The sequence below is a fragment of the Lates calcarifer genome, linkage group LG21, assembly GCF_001640805.2.
Source record: "Lates calcarifer isolate ASB-BC8 linkage group LG21, TLL_Latcal_v3, whole genome shotgun sequence".
NCBI lineage: Eukaryota > Metazoa > Chordata > Actinopteri > Centropomidae > Lates > Lates calcarifer.
The window spans coordinates 7766210-7786373 of NC_066853.1; the positions used below are offsets into that span (position 1 = coordinate 7766210).

General features: G+C 43.6%; 2 protein-coding genes across 2 annotated transcripts; both read right to left on the reverse strand.

Moving 5' to 3' along the window:
- Nucleotides 1-2134: 2134 nt before the first annotated feature.
- On the reverse strand, nt 2135-16109 carry baz1b (bromodomain adjacent to zinc finger domain, 1B). The gene is given in 22 exon segments (XM_018660054.2): nt 2135-4607; nt 4609-5173; nt 5409-5515; nt 5709-5848; nt 6350-6465; nt 6752-6899; nt 7515-7662; nt 7849-8034; nt 8326-8503; nt 8676-8774; nt 8896-9010; nt 9144-9307; nt 9407-9545; nt 9734-9895; nt 10102-11422; nt 11516-11704; nt 11790-11987; nt 12097-12218; nt 12299-12491; nt 12706-12850; nt 13840-13956; nt 15312-16109. Coding segments are annotated over 22 exon segments (4794 nt in total). The 5' UTR covers nt 15431-16109; the 3' UTR covers nt 2135-4484.
- A 1101-nt stretch (nt 16110-17210) lies between these two features.
- On the reverse strand, nt 17211-20094 carry bcl7bb (BAF chromatin remodeling complex subunit BCL7B b). The gene is made up of 6 exons (XM_018660065.2): nt 19922-20094; nt 19365-19440; nt 19185-19272; nt 18929-19087; nt 18003-18106; nt 17211-17877 (listed from the first exon to the last, which is right to left on the reverse strand). Exons 1-6 carry the CDS (start codon nt 20032-20034, stop codon nt 17806-17808), a joined length of 612 nt encoding a protein of 203 aa, XP_018515581.1. The 5' UTR covers nt 20035-20094; the 3' UTR covers nt 17211-17805.
- Nucleotides 20095-20164: the final 70 nt, after the last annotated feature.

A 20164-nucleotide genomic window follows, 5' to 3' on the forward strand; every position in this document is an offset into this window, starting at 1 on the left:
TCACCAAGATGCATGCAACGGGCCAGGAAGAGTCGTATGTTTCTTTTAGTGTGAAGACACTGCTGTTTCAAATTCAGAGTATAAAATTTCACTATGTCAAACATGGTCAATAAATGCAAGCATGCTACACTCTGCTCCGTCTACAAATTGAACTGTTGAATTAACTTTTTCCAGTTTTTCCACACCACATATTTAGTAATAAAACAAGCACAAAATGAACAAAACATGTGAGTAGTGTGCAACATTTTGTCAGTGATCAATCTCCTCACACAAGTGCACATAACCTGTATCCAGCTAAAGTGGCTGTTTGAACACAGTGGAGCATTTAGTCAGATATTTCCCTGAGGGGTTGGTGGAGACCAAAAACAGAGATCAAAGTGTCAATACTGGACCATCAGGTGAGCAGAAACATGACTCTGTAAAAACGTGTACAATGTATAGATATAGGAAAATTTTAACTGATTATAAGTGAAGGGAAAGTGAAGGGTTTTTACCAGAAATACAACTGTCCATCCTCAGAGGGGCATGAATATCTGTACCAGATTACATGACAGTCCACCCTGTAGTTGTTTAGATATTTCAGTCTGGGCCGAATTGATGGACAGACTGACACTGACATCCAAAAAGTATGTGCCACTAGCATGGCAAAAGCTCATAAATGTGATACAGATTAAATAAGAGTGCTATTCAGGATTCTTTCACATTAATTTAACTATATTTGTATTATTTCTGTACCTTTTTTCTTGCTACCTGTAAAACCTTGGGAGATTTTTTTGTGCTGCAGAGCAGAATATACTGTCACTGATTCCTTTGACCTCAACAGGGAGTAAAGGTTTGGTGATTAATGCACATCTCAGCTATGTTTCACTGCGTAGGATGCACCGTGTGAGGAATGAACAATGCTTCACATGTTTCACAAGTTTGGAAAGACCCTGATAGACCCATCAAACCCATGAAAGTTAATATATCTCCACTGTATTATATTTTATTCAAGTTAACTACAAATTCTTTAATGCTGAAGAGACTAAACCTCCCAAGGGAGACTTGATCTACTTCTCTGAGTTCATTAGAAGTTCATTTTTTTCGATATATTGCAATGTTCAGTTGGGTTTGGCTCCATTTTCCCAAAACAGTCAGCCACCAAAACTGGCTGTCACAGCGATTCAGTCAGCATTTAGTCTCAATGGCAACAAAACAGATTAAAAAAAATCCTGTGATTTGTCTTCAACGCCTCAGGGCTCGTAACTCATAATGTCCTCAATCTGCCATTATTGTCTTGTCTTGTGGGTCAAGATCATGGAACTTTTTATTCTTCTATGGCTCAAAATGCTGCAGTTACAATGATTTCAGGGTAAACAGAAATACAGAGGCCATAATTTAATAAAGTGAAGCATCGTTTTAGGCTTATTAAAGCTGAATTCAGCTGCTGTCATGTTCGAACTATCACTAATGAAGTGCCATGTTTCCACTGACTTTCCACATCTCTGACCTTTACTCTGATCCATCTTAGCTTCTACACCTGTTGCCAAATTACAGATGGCTCACAGGCTGTCAGCAACTCACTGCTAGATATTTCATAAGATCTTGCTGTCCTCCTTGCACTCTCCTCTGCTCCATACATCACAAACTCACACTTCATTTTGTGGGATCATTGCTGCCGTCCGCCTACTACCTGTACAGGCATTTCCCTGTGAAACTGGCTCAGACTACTGAGTGCAGCAAAATCATTATTTTCGCCCATAAACAACCTTAGAAACCACAGTCAATAGCTGTCTAGACACTTTAATGACGCTGCATAAATATCTGGTGCCTCATGTGTCCACAGCTTTCTCCTGGCCAAACTTTCAGTCTAATTAAATTATGCTATTGTCTTGAAAAACATCCATGTCCAGTTAAAGTTGCACCTTACAGTCAGAGACTCCTGGTTGTGTAATTACATCCAAACTCAACCACTAACAGCTTCATGTTTTCCACAAAATGTTTTCATGGAACAGTTTCAGTCCAAGTTGCTCGTCGTTCTCTGTGAATAATGAAACTATTTGTCTTCAGTAATGACAGTTCTGGCTTCAACACATAATTTGACTTCTGTGCGAAGATGTTTCGGAGAAAAGAGTCCACACCAAAGAGAAAGACAACCATTTCATATTTTATTAAAAAGTAAAATTAGACAACGGGCGGTGATCACGGCTAGTCCGTTTTCCTCCCCGTTCATCATCTTATCACAAGGTTTACAGATGGCAGTGATGTCTGTCTGTTAGCTCAACACAAATAAAACAGGGAGAACTACGGTCTTCGTCCATAGCCTTTATTGGAAATTCTTTACATGTAAATCCTCCGAACCTACCCAAAACCCAGCTTTAGAGACTATAAATATATATATAAAAAAGGAAGTGTAAAAGACTTTTGCAGTTCCTCCAAGAATAAAAGAAAGCATTTACAGTCAGGTTTTATTTTGAGAGGGGCAGTCACCTTTTGCTTGTTTGTTCAAATGTCAAACAATCATAACAGTGATTTTAACAATTGTTAATCATGTCAGGAACAAAGCCGAATTTAAACAGAAAAAAAGAAGAGGGAAAAACAATCAGTGGCCAAATGAGATCAGTAAAGTCTGGATGATAACAGCACTAGAAAACACAGGAGAACAGCACAGCACAGTACAGACAGAAGAGGGCAAACCAACCACTGCCTTATCAGTATGTATATATATACACATTGCTGGAAACCTCGCCACAGACTACAAGAACTTCTGCACAGTCAAAAGGTTTTCATTTTGTGAATGTTGTGTCTGATTAAAAAAAAAGAAATCAATTTGCTGCCAAGTGTGGAGAAGTTCCTACAAAACAAGTTGAAGAGGCAGAATATACCAGCACTAATGGAGCTCTTCTGTTTTAATGGACAGTGAGAGCACAAAACAGTGGCAGTCAGGTGTTAAAGCAGTCCTACAAACACAGCAGTTATCACCGTGTTACACTGGAAAACGCTGGGGCAAAGCAGGAGGAGAGCACCACCTGGTGACTGAACCAGGACATGCTGGGAAAACCTTCATTTACCTCTTGAGGATTCGCTTTAACCCACATCTGTGTCATTAATCCCACAATAAGGATCAACAAAGATGGGGGGGGGGGTTAGGTGTTTGTTACAAAATGTACAAGCAAGTGACGGTTTCTGCTGCGACAGTGAAAAGTATAATTAACTCTGACATGTTCTCTGTATCGACTAGGAGAGCCCTGGATAAACCTCGCAATTTATTGGATGTGATTAAGATCAACAAGTTATCATTTACAATACCAAATAAAATGTGCAAAAAATATCAAATATTCAAAAATGCCCGTTTTCTTAACAAACATCACATTTGCTGTTTTAAACACTGTTTACAAATGTTTATGCACATAATTTCAATAAAGTATGGTCCTGCAGCTGCTGGCATAATAGGTGCACTTTACACAGGAGTGCAAACTGACATTGAGCATTGAGGTACCGGTTCTTTTTTAAAGTGGCAGGGCACTACCGAGGAGGAAAGGCTGGTCAGCTCTACACGCCAAGGATGAGACTCCGAGTCGGGTCCCTGTTTTTGAAAACATCTTGGCACCAAGAGCTGAGATTAAACTTTTTTTTTTGTTGTTTTGTTTTGTTTTTTTTTTTAAAGCATTAAAGTGTTGATGACTACATGTGAGATCTGCAGTCTCAACCCAGCTTTTGAACAATAAATGTGAAACTGGGCTGGAAAAACAACTACAACAACTAGTAAAAAATCCTATCAAGTTTTACCTATAGACTTGCATTTGACCAAAGATAATCTTGGTGGCAAGATGCTTACGAGTAAGAGCGATTTACAGGTGACAGAAAAATTAACATAACCAGCCATCAGTGCTGTTTCTGAGCTGAGAGGATTTTCAGCTACACTGACACCATCTCTTTAACAAATAGTACTGTTGGTGTGTGAAAACACGATGACTTGTGACAGAGATGTGAGTGGGACAAACATTTTACTACTATTCTGAAACACCCCTGTTAAGTGATGGCTGGACTATGAATGAAGACAGACATCTGATTACACTTTACTGGTGTATGGGTAGGTGGGGTGGGGGTAAATGTGAAAAACAAAGCAGTTCACAGGACAACATCTGAAGTCAAATTACACTTGTGTGTGAGGTTGTTATCGTGGAACTGAAATTCAAATCAGAAGAGTCTTAAGAGCTATGAGGACCTCTCCATTATCTCTGTTCTTGGTTGAAAAAAATCAAAACATCACCAATATTAAACGTTACAAATATAAATCACTTTTGTTGTTTTTCAAAATATGAACAGAAATTCAATAACACAAAAAAGTCCTTCTGAGGATTACGCCCCGCTGGCTGTGAGAGGAGGAGGAGATGGAGGGGGTCTTGATCTTTTTTTTGTTGTTTTGTTTTTGAGGAGCGGGACAGAATTTTTTGTTAAAGCAAAGAGAAATGACAAAAACAACAAAAAGAGCACCCTGGACTTCATGAGCGTTTCTGTCTCTTGGAATGTCGCTGCTGGCTGGACCGGTCCTCGTCGCTGCTCGCCCCCCCAGCATCGCCCCGGCCCCCCCGCTGACGAGTTCTCCGTGTGTCCCGCTCGCCATCAGCTATCCTGCTCCCTGTAATCTTTCCTGCCTGATGTGGCAGCGGTCCGCTTACTTCTCCTCCTGCCAGCATCATCATCATCCTCCTCTTCCTCCTCCTCCTCTTCCTCCTCCTCCTCCTCCTCCTCCTCCTCACTCTCACTCTCCTCGTCCCTTCGCCCTCGACCGTTCCGAGTTTTCTTCCTGTTTGATTTGCCATTCTGCATTTTCTTCTTCGACTCCTCTTCATCCTCCTCTTCCTCTTCGTCCTCCTCCTCATCTTCCTCGGATGTTGCAGGAGCTTGGCTGATGCGTTTGCGTGAGCGGCGGCGGAGGTAGCTGAGGCCGGGCAGCAGCTTTTGGAGGAGCTCGACGAAGGTCTGCTCCGTCTTCACCATACAGGAGAGGACCGTGCTGCCCTGCTGGTTGTACTCCTCCGCGTTGGAGAAGACCAGTTTCATGTCTTCCAGGAAGTCCTGGGCGTGACGATACGAGCCCTGGCTGAACTTTCCCAGCATCGTCTGGAAATCCATGGGCTGGGAGATGATGTCCAAGTAGTCCTCTGCCTCCTCTGGGGACACGGGCTCCCTGAGAGAGGAGCAGAGCATGAGTCAGACTAAATACTAAGGATCATTATAATTCATGAAACTTTCAAACAGTGCCTGTACATTCAGAGCATAACCATAAATTAGACACCTGTCGTTTGGAGAGTTTCTGTCATTATAGTTAATGTAAAGTAAGCATTTGTGGCTGTGCTAGAGTTAAAGGTTTTCCTGCTTGTCGTGTGCTAACTCCAACAGTACAGGTTGTACTTGTCGCTCACCTGAAAGGCCAGCTGTAGCGGAATTTCGTCAGTTTCTTGAGGATCTCCTCGCACCTCTCCAGCTCCAGCGCCTGCCTGCGCACTCCTGATTGGGAAGTCTGTCGCACCTGCAGAAACCGCACACAAACAGTTTGAACTAAACAATAATACAAAACTGATTTATTCTGCGCCCTCAATGCAAATTTGGACGACAAATCTCTGTAGGTTTGTGAAATATATATGAACTCCTGCCCTCATGTGTCTCTTTAATGCTGAGAACAAAGGCATATCCTCTACATGAGTTTCCCTGTGGATTCTTACCAGTTCGTCGATGTCTGCAGGGCTGTTGGGACCAGTCCTCTGTTTGCTGTTCTGATTACTAGAGGACGACTGCTTCTTGGATTTACTTTTCGAGCTTTTCTGCCGAGACGAAGACTGCTTGTTTTTCTTCCTTGGTCTCACTGTAGAGAAACAACAAGGGATGGTCAGGACAACAAGAAAAACAAAAGGCAGGTAATGTAATCTGAGCTTTATTACTACCATGGACTTGGGTCAGTGGACTTCCACACAGATGCACACTAGATACAAGAAAAATAATCCGTTCTTAGGTGCGTCGCCATCTTCTCTCGAGCTTTTCAGCATCAGTGCGCTAAACTTTCTAATTGTTGACCTTGACATGCTGGCCTGAGCTGACAGAGGGGGGATCATCCTGCCACATACTCTGAGTGAAGCCAGAGTGAGATACAGCTTCAAAGCAAGGTCCAGACCTGAGCTGTGCTACATGACGACACACAGACAATAGAGACAGGGGCTGAAATTCCCCATCAGCATTCCTCTCATTCCCAACCTTCAGGGCCAAGCCACGATTTTCCAAAACCAACCAAAAACCCTCATACTGAACTATCATCAAGTTGAGATGTTGCTGTGAAACCCGGACTGAGTTTTCTCTCTCGGATACTCACAGCTGTGCCCCATGGCTTTGTAGTCATTCTCCTCCTCATCCTCATCCTCTTCCTCTGAGTCCTCCTCTTCAGACTCCTCCTCATTCTCCTCTTCATCTGTGTCTTGGTTATAGTTCCTGCAATGGACAGGTTACTATTCATAAGCTGATAAAGACAGAAGATGGCCTGTAGTTCTGTGTGTGTTCAGTGGTGGTTAAAAAAAACAAGAGCTGAATTTGTTTTTCATTACAACAGCACTACATGTGTCCATACAGATACATCTGTAATGATTAAAATATTTTCCTTTTAACTGCAACAACGTAAACAGAAATGAAATGCTGCTTTAACATATCTGAGTGAGGACACATTAACTGTGTAATTGAACAGACAGTACAAACCCAACAGCACTGGGTGGTCCGTTACCTTGCACGGGAGCCACGTCTGGCCACAGTAGGTTGGCAGGCAGGACACAGCCACTCTCCGGCAGGGATGCGGTACAGGGCCGGTCGCAGGCAGAACAGGTGGAAGGCCTTGTTACACTCATCACAGAGGATAAGTTTCTCATCGTCACCTGGAGCAGAGCAGAATGAAAATCATAAAGCTGAGCTACAGAAGGTTTTTTTTTTCCAATTCTCACTCTTTCTGTGTTACTTTTCCTCATCTTCACTCCCTCATAAAGGTCAAGAATCTTTGCATGGTTTCCTTATGTGGCTATGTTGCTGTGCAAGTCCTACTGTTATCTTATCACTACAGGTTCACCTGTCGGCCTGCAGAGCTGCCAGCTCTGCATGTAGACCTGCCTGACACTACTAGTCTGTTCTGCTCTGAGCCTGCTGCTGCATCTGGATCTGGGTCTAGACTCCATCAGCTTCAGCACAGATGGGTTCTGCCTGAGCACTAGGTGGGGAGCAGAGGACTGGTTAGGTAGAGCAGCACTGCTTCACTCAAACAGGAGAGTGATTGACTGTGTTTCAGTTAGTAAAGGCATGAGACAGCTGTGTTGACTGTTTGAGAGTAAGAAGGTAAATAAAAAAGGGACTTCTTCTGGGGCTGTAGTTCTGTTGAGGTCACTGAGTTACTGGCTTTTGAAATGTATGTAACTACAGTCAAAACACAGAAATCTTCCTATGTAAATAAAGGCTTAGTTCTTTTATTTTCAGAGACAGCAGTTAAAATCAGTCCTCACCTTTCCTGCGACAGACTTTGCAGCGAGCGTTCTCAGCAGACATGTCCCACTTTATGCAGGCGTCCAACATTCCCAGCAGCACATGCATGCGGGAAAAGGTCTGTGCCTCCCTGATAGCCGTCTTCCACTTCTCTACCGCTGTGGCTACCTAAGAGGGAAAGGTCATTATAGCTCTGTGTTTAACAGATGACATTTATGCAGTTGGTGTGTACTTGATTATGCAAGTGGTCAACGGCTAAAAGGCTTATTTTAACAGCAATCTTTCTGATGAAGCCGATTATCTGTGAGATGCAAACTTGTATCAGAACAGGAAGAGTACAGCTCTTTCTCTTACCCTAGCCTCCTCTGCCAGTCTCTTCTCCTCATCCACCTCCTCAGCCTTGCTGCTTTCTTCGCCTCCTTGCTTTTTCTTCTTTTTCTGCTTGGGGGCCATGAATCCCTGCAGGAACTTTTTGATTACACAGGCCTGAATGGTGATGATGCACTCGCCGAAGTCCTTCAAGCTCTCTGTGTCTTTCAGCTGAAGATGATGAAACAAATAGTTATGAATTACAAGCTCACCCTGACAAAGATGAATATACCAGCTGTCAGCTATATGCATCCCAATTACTGGTTACATCATCGTAAACATTTCTAATTTCTCAGACTTCAGTGAACATATTGTAGAAATAATAGGAATACTAATTTCATATGTTATCAGACTATTAATAATAACACATTTATTTATAAGCGCCTTTCTGGTCACTCAAGGACATTGTACAATGTACAATACTCAACAAAACAGCAATGGATAAAATCAACATAAAATCACCTGTTCTTCGATGTCTATGTTGTCATCCAGGTATCCCAGGCCTCCCTTATGGAGCCGTGAAGCTACCTCCTGGATGTCACTGCGCAGGTATTTGAGAAGCTCTGCATAGCCGTCACAGGTCCTGAGGCCCATTTTGCCCTTACGGGTCAGATGGATAGAGTGGAGAATTTCCTGATATCTAGAAAGAGAAGAGAAACAGTGTGTATTTAGATTTTTATTTATTTAACCTGTAATTTTTTCCTCTTTTTATACAAAAAAATTGTAAGCAAAAGGTTAAAACCAAGCCAGTAATACAGGGCATAAGAAATGCAGTAGGACAGGACAGTTTCATGCTTTCAGAGTGCATTTACCTGCTTTGTATCTTTGCCTTCAATTCACTCTCTCTGACCCCCTGAGGATGAAGACTTTCCACCAGTTCCTCCAGCTCAGCCAGGTTGTCACATACGAACCTGGATCGAAAGGCAGAAAAATTAGAATATGGAGACAATAGTGTGAAAAGGATGAAATCGAATAAAGAAAGAGAGGACAGACAGAGAAATAAAAAGATAAAGATAGAAGCACTGGTCTCACCAGAGGTTCTGTCCCTGTTTGGGAACAGTGGTTTCTATACAGACATCTGCTGCTGCTCCCTGCTGGGCTCCTTCACTAATAGCACCATCTATGCTACCATCATCCTTTTCAGCTCCTGCAACATAAATCATGTGTATACATTTTAGAACTGCAATGCAGAGAGAATTATGCATCCACATACACAAAACTGCTGACCACGCAAAACGAAATGTGTAAAAAGACATGGGTTGCACAACTAAATACTGTACCTTGTGACTCATGAGGAGCGGTCGACTCACCATCCTCCTCCTCTTCCACCTCAGGCTCAGCTGGTTTGTCCTCGGGTGGAGGAGTGAAGCTGTAGTCGATGCTCTCATGCACCCAGCCTTTCTCAATGTACAGACCAGGAACCACGTCAGAGAAAAGCCAGTATCTGAACAAAAACATTAAGCAGAAACGGTTATTATTTACTGAAGTTACTCACATGGTTTGCATTTGTGTCTATATGTCAGTGTTTGTGTGCAGCACTCACCTGTTATGATTTCTGTCTGTGCCCAGTGGGGTCCTGCGCATGACGAGTCTGGCTTTGGTTATGCCATCCTGGAAGGCCCTCTCTGCAGCAGCCCTCTGTTTACGCATCCGCTCCTCTTCAGCCTCCTTCTCCATACGCTCTGCAGGTGGGGTGGCACAGCACAGTACCAAGAGTGAGGTACACTGACATAAAAATCTAAACGTATGTAAACATCCCAGTGGTGGAGAAGCTAGGACACGGATGTATCAAAATGGAATTAAATCACATCTCAAATTTCACTTTTTTTATTGTTATATTTGAAAAAAGCATTTTCTGCTATAAGTTTACCTTTGTTCTGCCTGTCCATCTCCTCCTTCTCCTTCTTGGCTTGCATCGCCATCAGCCTCCGGCTCTTCACTGAGCTGATCATGTCCTCTGGCTCTGGCTCCAGCTCCACCTTTACTTCTTTTTTGGCCTCCTTCTTAGCAGCCCCATCTTTTTTCTTTTCACCTTTGTGAATAGGAAAATTTTACAAAAGATTAATAACAAATCACAGAATAACAACTGATATTTTGTAGGTATTATATATGCTTTTAACTACAGGTAAGTGAGTGGGGAAAGGAGTGGGACTCCCACATTAACAGTATTACGTTTTCTCATTTGATTCACTGCTACATTATAACTACAGGTAAAGCTCTCTGGTAATTTGCGCCTACCTTTGCCCTCCATCTCCTTCCGTTTCTTCCTCTCAGCCTTCTTACGGTCATTGACCTCTTTCAGCATCGCTAGGCGCTCTTTCCACAGCTCAGCTGACCGCTGCTGCATTGCATCAACATGGTCCTCCACTGAGTAGGTCATGAGGATGCGGTGGCACAGTGCCACCAGTAGGCTGACCTTCTCCTCGGGGCTCAGCTCAAACACCTCGATTGTCTCAAGCTTCTCCAGGAACTCACTGGTCACCACATCATCAAAACCCCCCATGGGCCCAGAGTCCTCGGAGCCCTGGCCGCTCTCCTCGCCATGAGCGTCATATGGGCGCAGACACAATCGTGCCAGCTCTGACACTGAGTGCATAGTGAGGGGGATCTCAGATAAGGGCATATCGAGCTCACTGTAGCCCTCTGCCAGCTCGTCCTGCAGCAGCGTCTGGAGCAGGACCACCAGCACGCGGTTCAGGTAGAGGAAGCCGGACCGTTCCCCGGCCAGTGCTTCCATCAGAGCCACAGCTGTGATGGGATACTGATCATCCGGCATCAGCAGCCCTGCATAGCAGTGGAGGAAGTCCACGACCATGGCCACATCACCAAACAGGGTGTTGGGCAAACCCTCAGGCATGTCTACAAGCTTGAACGCCGGCAGGGTCTTGCCACCTTCGATTTCCTGGTCCTCGTATCTGCGTGACTGTTCGCGGCGGACCAGCATCTCCTTCTCCCGTCTCTCCTTAGCCTTTTCTCGCAGTTTCTCTTTGAGCTCCTCACGCCGCTTCTTCATCTCTTCCTGCCTTTCCTCTTCACTCATGGCTGCCCATCGTTTCTTTTGTTCCAGAAGCTCCCAGCGTTTCTGCACCAGCTCCTGGAGCTCCTCTGGCAGACGGCCACGATCATCGGGGGATAAGGTCTTTGCGGCCTTGGAGATGAGGGAGGAGAGCGAGTTCTTTTTGTCCTCTTTGCCCTTGTTCTCCTTATAGTAACGAAGGAGGTGGAGAGCCATAGGGTGCAGTGGCTTCCCCAGTTTAGGTGTACCCATGCTGGTGCTACGGGCTCTCTTTTTAGGACTCCCAGCAGGAGTGCTCTTGGCCAGATGTAGTAGAGTCATCTGCTTCATCTTCGGTGTCTTGGCACCAGCTTTACCATCCTTTTTAGAGGCTTTGAGCACATTGAGCTTCTTATCACCGTTCTTTCCAGTCTTCTTTCCTTCTTTCTTTTCCCCAGACTTTCTGCCTGACTTCGGGGTGGAGGGTGCAGAGCCTTTGCCTTCGCCTTTCTTAGGAGTTCCAGAGTTCTTAACCTTGAGTGGAGAACCATTCATTTTTATTTTCTGAAATACAGACAACATGAGCCCATTAAGCAAAGATTTGAGTTTTAAGGGATACCCCATATGCATTAAGTAATATCATAGAAGCCAGCTAACCTGCATGTGGCCCCAGATGGTGGGACTGAGGGGCATGCCTAAGGCGTCTTTCTTCTTTTTCCTTTTCTTCTCTCCCTTCTCATTTCCTGAGTCCTCTCCTGGTGTGTCGGAGGTCTTGAGCTTCTTGCTGGGTTTACCCTCTGGAGACGTCAAGCTCTTACGCTTCGCTGAGGGATTCTCTGCTAAAAACTTCAGCCAAACAAAACAGCGTGAGCCAGGCACGTGCAACATTTCAAATAAAGGAACATGCAGAAAATGACTTTGAGTGAATTACCTTGTGTGGATCAAGGAGAAAGTCACTGAATTTGCTGGGCAGGTTAAACTTTTTCACCAGTTCATCCTCAACCACCCAGGGAGCACTCTCTCCCATGCCCAGCCTCAGAGCATAGTGCCTAATGAAATAGCGCATGATCTCCTTGGTTGGAGGGCGCTCTGTTCGGAAAAGACTGTCAGCTGGGACATCACTGATCACCTGTAACAGAGGGCAGTTCAAAAGATTCAATTTATTTTCTTTTAAAAATGCAAAAGTCTGCACAGAAAGCACAGAGGAGTAACATGCAGCCATGGGTATTAAGACAAACCTTATCCTCGTTGATGAGCTTCACGTCATATTTATGAGGAAGGAATTTAGGCATTGCCCACTTCTTCTTCTCTTCCTTCATGGCAGTGGGAAGTTTCCTTGGAGAACGCCGTGCTCTGTCACCTGATAGGAAGATAAACATTGTTTTTAAAAAGCCTAAAGCTCTTGGCAATGATCCTTGTTTGTAGATGATTTGTACTCACTGAGACTCTCCCTCCTATTCTCCTCCTCTCTGGGAGGAGGTTCCTTCCTCTGGTTCTCTTGACTTGCATTCTCTTTGTCGCTGGATGGAGAGTCGCAGGCCCCTTCAAGCTTCTTCTCCCCCGTCTCACCCTCTGGGTTTTCTAAGGGGTGGATCTTCACCACCTTCACTCGCAAACTTTTGTCCTTCCCCACCTAAAGAGAAACAACAACAACCCAAAAAAAAACAAAAAAAAAAAAACATGAATTTTCCAATTAAACACCTGCTTACTCCTGCCCTACCACTATGGTGGGTTACATTCAGATGTTATACAAGTTGCTGGGAACATCACAAGATACAAATACAAGGTTATAGCTATAACAACCATACATAATACACAAGTTTATAGATTTAAGAAGTCATACTGACCAAGAAGTCACACTCTTCTCCCACAGCATACTTGGTGAGGATTTCCACCCAGGCCATTTCAACCAGTTTGTCTAAAGACACTGTGTTGTGGTGGACCATCTCGAGGACCGGCTTCTCAAACCACTGGGGATACTCCTCTTGAAGCCTGCACAGAGAGCACGAGCAGTAATTAGTACCCAAAAAAGTAAATGAAAACAAATATAGTTTTTGTATTCCCATGACTCTGTGTTCCACTTAATTATGTAAAGAGGGAGAGGCTGTTTTTAATGTCCTGACCGCATTTAAAAACAAACCTTGCAGCAAAGACTGTTGCCACGTCATAACATGAGTTGGATTCATTGATGGGTGTGATGCACTATATTCATGGCAAAATGTCTTTCAAGCTGTTTCGATTCCTGCGCTGCAGTCATCACAGGGACCAGGGCATTACATAACAGGGCAACAAAGGGCTGTGAGTGGCCAGTAGGGGGAGTAAAATCTCTTGGCTGATATAATTAGACAGAGCTTAAATACAGCTTGTGATCCTGAGTGACTTCAGCTCTGGGCAGCTGAGCACTGCTCTCCTCTGTCTTTGCTGTGACATCTCTTTGGACCACATATATAGTTGAGGTCACCTTCCTCTTGCTGACATCATGTATACAGTACCATATACTTCACCTGATTAATGACAAACAAACTGAGATCTCAGCTGGACTAGTCTAATGTTTTGTCTACATTCTTCCTTTTTTGCAGATCAGAATAAGGGAGCTCTCACCAGGCCATTGCAAATTCAAGGATGACTCAATCACACGCCCTCTAAATAGACTGAGAGGAGGAGCACCAGATTTATCCAATCATAGCAAAGCAGCAAGCCTTGTGACCTTCACTGGGAGAGTACGGCTGTTTCGCGATATTACTAAGCTTCAGTAAAAGAGACTAGTGCATATTTTTGAGCACATGTATCTCAACAACAGGTACTGATTTACACATTCAGGGACTAATAAGACCCAGAACTTCACTGAACACCTGACTGCGCATGTGTACGTTATGTGTACAGGCCATGGGTTGCAATCAGCTGAGAGTAGACTGGCTCTTATTTCAATGGCTGGATGAAATCGTGACCACACACACACAAACTCTGGATGTGATACTAACAGTTCAGTGACTTCTTGTTCCTCTTCCCATGCCTCTTTGTGTGTCAGCTGGCTGCTTCCAGTGCTCTTGCATGTCCAGATGCGCTCGCTGTACCTCTGCAGGCGTGCCTCATACTCTCTGTAGTTATTTTGTCAAGGTAAATCACAGTATTCACATATAAACAGTTGCCCCGTGTTCAGCCACTTGCTTTCTCATCACAAGCAAAAAATACAGGGTCCACTGTTGTAGGATCACTGGTGTCAATAGTTTAAAAAGCAGCAGGGGTCCAAGGGCTACCAAGCAAACACAGACATGACTTCATAATAAAACTTAAAACGCCTAGTTACACGCTAAGGAACAACAGTACGGTACAGAACAAGTGTACTAAGGGTGTAATAAATAGTAAAAAACTGAAGAAAGGTGGGCGCCGGAAAAGCTTTCTGGCAACCTAAAATGAACACAAGTTTTGGATGAAACAGTAAACACACTTCTATGAGTTGTTATAGGAGTAAAAAGTTTGACTGTAAAGTGAACACTCCCAGGCCAAACTCTCTATGTTAGCGTTGATGGGACAGTGGTTAGGAGGCCTGTGCCTCTAAAAGCTGTTCTTAAATTAGTGATGTCAGATACCCATGTTTAAGTCGGATACAAATAATTAAGTGAATAAAACAGCTATGTCACTGCTCGAATTTAAATCTACTACAACTTATGCTAACTTAGGTTGCCATAAAAACACAATAAGACCACTTTTAGCACTACGTGTGTCACTTTGAGCTGTCTCAGCTAGCCTCATTTCCTCGCTGACAGTTTGAAGTTTCCATATAAACATCTCCTCACAGAGTAGGTAAGTAACCTGACTGGTATACCAGAACCAGCCTATCTACCAGAAAAAGCTGCTTTAAATAAGTTAGTAGGTGGTAGTCAGCGGTTGTTCTCATTTCTTAAAGTCAAAAACACAAATGTACCGGTAGCTAAGGCTTGTGTGCTAACGTTAGCAGCTAGCTACAGACTGTGGGAGCAGACGACGGGCTATTGTGACATAATGGGAAACCTAACGTTAGCAGCGTGCAAGCTAACTCCGCTAGCGTTGAAAGTAGCTGACAGCGGGGCCGTAAAAGCCGAGAGTGAAAGGACGGCCTTTAATAGTAGCTCCCTACGTTTCACTAAGCACGAGAAATGTGTTAATGTGCCGCTAACAATCCCCTTTTTTCGGGCTTTGTTAAATAGCCAGCTGCAATGAGCTGATTAGCAAAGCGGTGTTAATGTTAGCTAGCAAGCCTGTCATCCAATGTAAACTGTGTACATGCGGGGAAACACTAAACGAAAGGAAAATGTCTGGTGATATTAAATTAGCTTTGTTAGCCCGGGTTACAAGACCCGTGCATGTAACCATATGGACATCGGTTTATCCAGACAGACAAAGCCAGCCACACTGCATGCCGGCTGACTCTCGCTAAGTCGAGACTGAGCATCAGCACCATGTTAAAGGATACTCTTTGTTCCTGAAGGCCTCCTTGGTGTGCTCGATGATGTAGACCTCCTCTCCCGGGCCTGGTGGCTCGGCTAGCGGCTTAGCCAGCGGGTAAGGTTTCCGGCCCAAAAGCGGTGCCATTTCAGATCCACGGATGGCACGGGTGCCAACGCTAAATTCAGATCTTCCAGAAGCAATTTAGTGTAATAATATACAATAATATGTCCTTAGCATGTATCCAAGTGTCCCGAAATGCGTTAGCACGTCTCACGTTACCGCCGGCAGGCCCGGCACTCAACGTGTAGCAGCTAGCTGACTAGCTAGTAGGCTGGATCGCTATCTCGTTGCAAAACAATAACAGTGCGCTTATTGCCAGCAGCCTCATCGCATCCTTCTTCTCTCCTCTAGTAGCGGTGTCATGATGGTTTCACGCTATGTCTTGGGTATAAAACAGGTTGCTGGACTTGTCTTTCGAGATAGTTGGTAAACTTTTAGCTCCGGCTGGACATGAAAGGATGCAAAACCACACTGAAATCAAACTCGCGGCAACAGCCGAAGCTCAGCTCGGCAGGAGGTCTGGCGCGCTGTGCAGTCCCCAAGTCTTCTTCAAACTAGGCCTGCTCCTGTTTAATCACTTGTCTTCGCTGCATTTTCGTACTGCCGGAGTTTCTTCCTGTCAGATAACAGCGTTAGCAAGCGTTATGAAAAAATAACCTGGATCAATCAAGAGGTTAATTCCTTGTCGAAATGGCGGGAGTTTCTAGCGCACCGGCACAATTCCCTACACCCTCAGAACTCCGTTTCCCCGGCAGCAAGCAGCGTCGCACACACACCCCGCCTCCCCTTAACGTTGATTGGCTACTTCAGTTAAGCGCCCTTGCCGAGCTAGTCCGATACGCACCCTGATTGGCTGGTGTGGTCTGTCTATTGTCATGCTCGGACAGCCCCTTCAATAAACCACGCCCATACCTATATAAGTGAAATGCTGGAGGTCAGGTGATAACAATACAGATATATATATATATATATACTGTACATATGAGGTACAGTAGATGCTTCAGTATTACAGGGTCATTGCACATGGATTGTTTTTCATTGAATGATTAACTGTTCATCAGAATGGCATGTGGAAAGTATCTGATGTATCTAGCTGTTTTGTTGTATAGTGTTCTTCAGCACCAACCAGAGGGCAGGAGTTGTAACAGGGATGAGGGTGTGAGGAGGCTGAAGGTGTTTAAGTTCTGTGTAGTAGGCAGGTTACCGTCATATTTTCTGCAGTCATGAGGGGTGTGAATGTGAATTTATCTCAGGTTGTCAGCCAGTTGATTGTTCTCCACAGTGCTGGGGGACGGTTTTCTGTGGCTGGTGATGTCCTGTCTCTCTACACTAACCCAGGGCTGTTAGCTGAGAACTGAGCTTTTCAGTGTAGCTTCTCTTTACTATTCTCTCTTCCTTGGTCATTGTGTTTGTGGCCTGGTTGTACAGGAGTCTGTCTTCACCTCTGTAGGCTGCCTAACAGAGCTGCCTGCATTTAGTTGTAAACAAGGTCTAGTTGTTGCTGGAAGAGGAGAAAATCTAAGTGGGCACACATGTTCTCACAAAAACTGATGTACAATGTCACAGAGTTCATTAAGGTCTGTAGTTGCAGCCTCAAAAATGCTCAGTGCAGTTAAAGCAGATTATATGATCATTTTAACTCATTCATACAAAAACACATTTTAATGTTTTTGTAATATATTTGTTGAAAATGGATATGGCCTTCATTCCTGAATCATCAACTTAATTTCTAAACCCACTGGGCTCCTTTTAGAACATGTCTGATTGAACAGCAGGTTACTTTATATGGATTTGCCTTCATTATATGTGCAGAGTGATTTCCTCAAGATATTATTGTGAATAAATTCCAACCTCACAGCATCAATGACTTGACATGGAAAGTAGCATTTATTATGGTTTACAAAATGGCTTCAGTTATAAACATGGGCAAATCATATTATAAATATTTTTTAAAAGAATTCATCCTTGCATGTGATAAGCCAAAAGAAGATCTGCTTTAGAAAGGGCATAATGTTTAATATAATAATGGCACATCTACACATCAATCTGCATAAAGCTACACGTTTAACATCTTTTCAAAATGGCCTGTAAACCTTGAAAATAAAGCAATAGGATATGGAAACATGCAAAAATAAAGCTCAACTGCATAAAGAGTAAATAAGAAACTTTAGTTAGTTGCCAGAAAACTAGACATTTATAGCATGTGATTTGCCAGACAATGTTTGGATAATCGCCTCCATTCATTTCAGAAATCGCTTAAAACAGCAAGACTTTAAAGACTTTCAAAGTGAACAAAGACTCTGCAGGAAATACTTTTTTTGTCATTTGCTGAAATGTAATGAGTAATATTTGCATACATATGTCAAGAGAACCATAGAATAATTTTGAATGCTTAGCTAATCTGACAACAACTGAAGACAGGTATCCGTGTGCATTTTGACAAAATGATCATAAATAAGCTATCTCAGAACCGCATTCTCTCCTGTGCAAATCTTCTTTAAAGGCGGCGCCCCCGATTCATCTAGTTCCTCCTGTTGAATAAAAAGGAACACTTCAATTTTACATCACACAACAGACCACATAGATATGATTTACATTTCTATATAATCAATGAAAATTTTAAGGTTTTCCTTGAACCCATTTTCAGAAAGTGAACCTGTGTGTCCGGGGTGCTCCGTCTGACAGCTCCTGATGAAAGGAGGTCCTCCTTGATGAGAGTAGGAGGCTCATCAGCCCCCTCCTGTCCTGAATGAACCGGTTCTGCATTCACAAAGAGTTATGAAATTACATCCTCATTAATTCAGCTCTGACAGTGAATGAGGAAATGTGTGAGTTGACTGTTGTTATTCTTAATTACTGTTACCACTAATTAAATACAATTAATTAAGGGTAAACACCAGGTGTAAGTTGTAGTTACTAGCGCACTCTAGTATTTTAGATGCTGGGCCTTGTTTTCAAATGTTTTTGCGTGTAGATGATTGATAGAGGCAAAAATCTTTGCAAATGGTGCAGTATTGAGCAAGAAGAGCATATCTGGCTTCCATTGTGTGGTACTTGTGTGATCTAAATACTTTTCCCATCACTGAAAGTCACACAATAAGACAAACAAACTAACCAAGCCAGACAGCCAGCAACTCACCTGCTCTTAGAGGTAAAATTGGGATTTTTGCGAATGGACTCCAGTAGCAATAAAATGGGTGTTTCTGGTCAAACAAAAAGGGTCTTACTCATTAATAAAAAAGATCTATCTCTGTAGGAATCATATCTAACCACAATCTAAGCCAGTCTTTGGCAAAACAAGAACTCTAGTGGATATACTTTGACATGGACAAATGCCCATTTGACTCAATACTGCACCAATTCCAAAGATTTCTAACATTTTTAACATAAGGCCCTGGTTCAGTCAAGTTGTCCTTTAAGTCCGGTTTATTTGCTTGGACTGCTGATAACTGGAGCTGTGGCTCTTTGTTACTTAGCTTAACGTCTGCCACCATTTTATAAATGAATACAGTGACTACAGTATGTACCCTTTTCAAAATTACAGGAATGTGTAAAATTGAGTGAGAAGAGCAATGTACATACCATCCACACTCTCCTGGCCCAGCATCGGTGGCTGGGAGTCTTCAGTGCGGAGGCTGGAGGTATGTGGAGGGCTGACCTGCTGCGAGCTGGAGGTGCTGCTGCTGTTGTCCATTTTAGGCTGGTAAACGTCTGACAGAAAGCTCTGGTTGCTGTTTTCATCTGAGGCGCGAAACACAGGAGTTTGGTGAGTTAGTCTGGCATTTTTAACATTATGAGTGCAATGGCTCTGGGATTTATTAACAGCCCCAAAACTCACCAGTGAAATCCAGTAAAGAGTTTGTGTTTTCCAGGACCACATCTTTTAGTCCTCTAACCTCTCCACCTGTAGATTTGGTGCGATATATCTGACAAAAGAGAATCAATCCTCAAATTAGACCACGAATTTGTAAGACAGGGACATTTATGTGATGTTTTTTTACATGACAGAGGCCCCCACCTGCTTTGTTTCTGTTACTGGCACCCACTTGAATATACGTAAGGATGTGTCTCCAACTGTCACCCATTTCTTCTCCCTGGGGATAAAATTAGTTTTACTAAATTTAGAGAGGCGCTCAGTTTAGCTCTAACACCACATTATCTGCTTTAATAGCATTAATCTGCAACATGACATACAGGCTCATGTCCTCTCTGCCCACAACAGAGATGACAGCTTATCACATATCCCATCGTGCTCATTCATAGCTCTCGTTTACATCACACGAGCGTGTTAAAATCACGAGAAACAGGTCAGAGGGTGTTTATTATTTTCATTAAGAAGTGACTATAGCCTACATCACAGCGGACGGCATGTGGGGCTGGAGCCATATTGACAGCTCTCGGCGGAAAAACTCGGCTAGCCCCGCCTCTCCTGTCAACCGCGGGCATTGATTGGTCAACAGCCCCGTCAATCATCTAACTTTTCCGACTGAAGTTTGTTGAGCGACGCAGCAGATATCAACCCACGGTGTACTAACACATTTCCCTCCATATTGTGCCCCAGACATTCCTACATACCATTTGCGGACTTTCTCGATGGCCGCCAGAACCTTTTTAATGTCATCTTTGGCCCGACTTCGGGTCTCGGCGCGGCCTGATCGTCCCGACATCTTGATGCTGTTATGATTCATCTACAGATGCATCTGAAAACTTCAAGACCAAGCCCCGATCCTCCGTTACAGCGATAATCTCGCGAGACTTCCTAATCTCTGGGTTTTTTTTCTCTCTCTCTCTCTCTTTCTTTTTTTTGGCTTCATCGTC

Coding starts and splice junctions, on each gene's coding strand:
- bcl7bb (XM_018660065.2), bottom strand. CDS start 20,034: ATGAATCATAACAGCATCAAGATGTCGGGACGATCAGGCCGCGCCGAG. Junction 19,273..19,364: donor CAGTAACAGAAACAAAGCAG/GTGGGGGCCTCT, acceptor CTCTTTTGTCAG/ATATATCGCACCAAATCTAC. Junction 19,088..19,184: donor CTCTTTACTGGATTTCACTG/GTGAGTTTTGGG, acceptor TTCGCGCCTCAG/ATGAAAACAGCAACCAGAGC.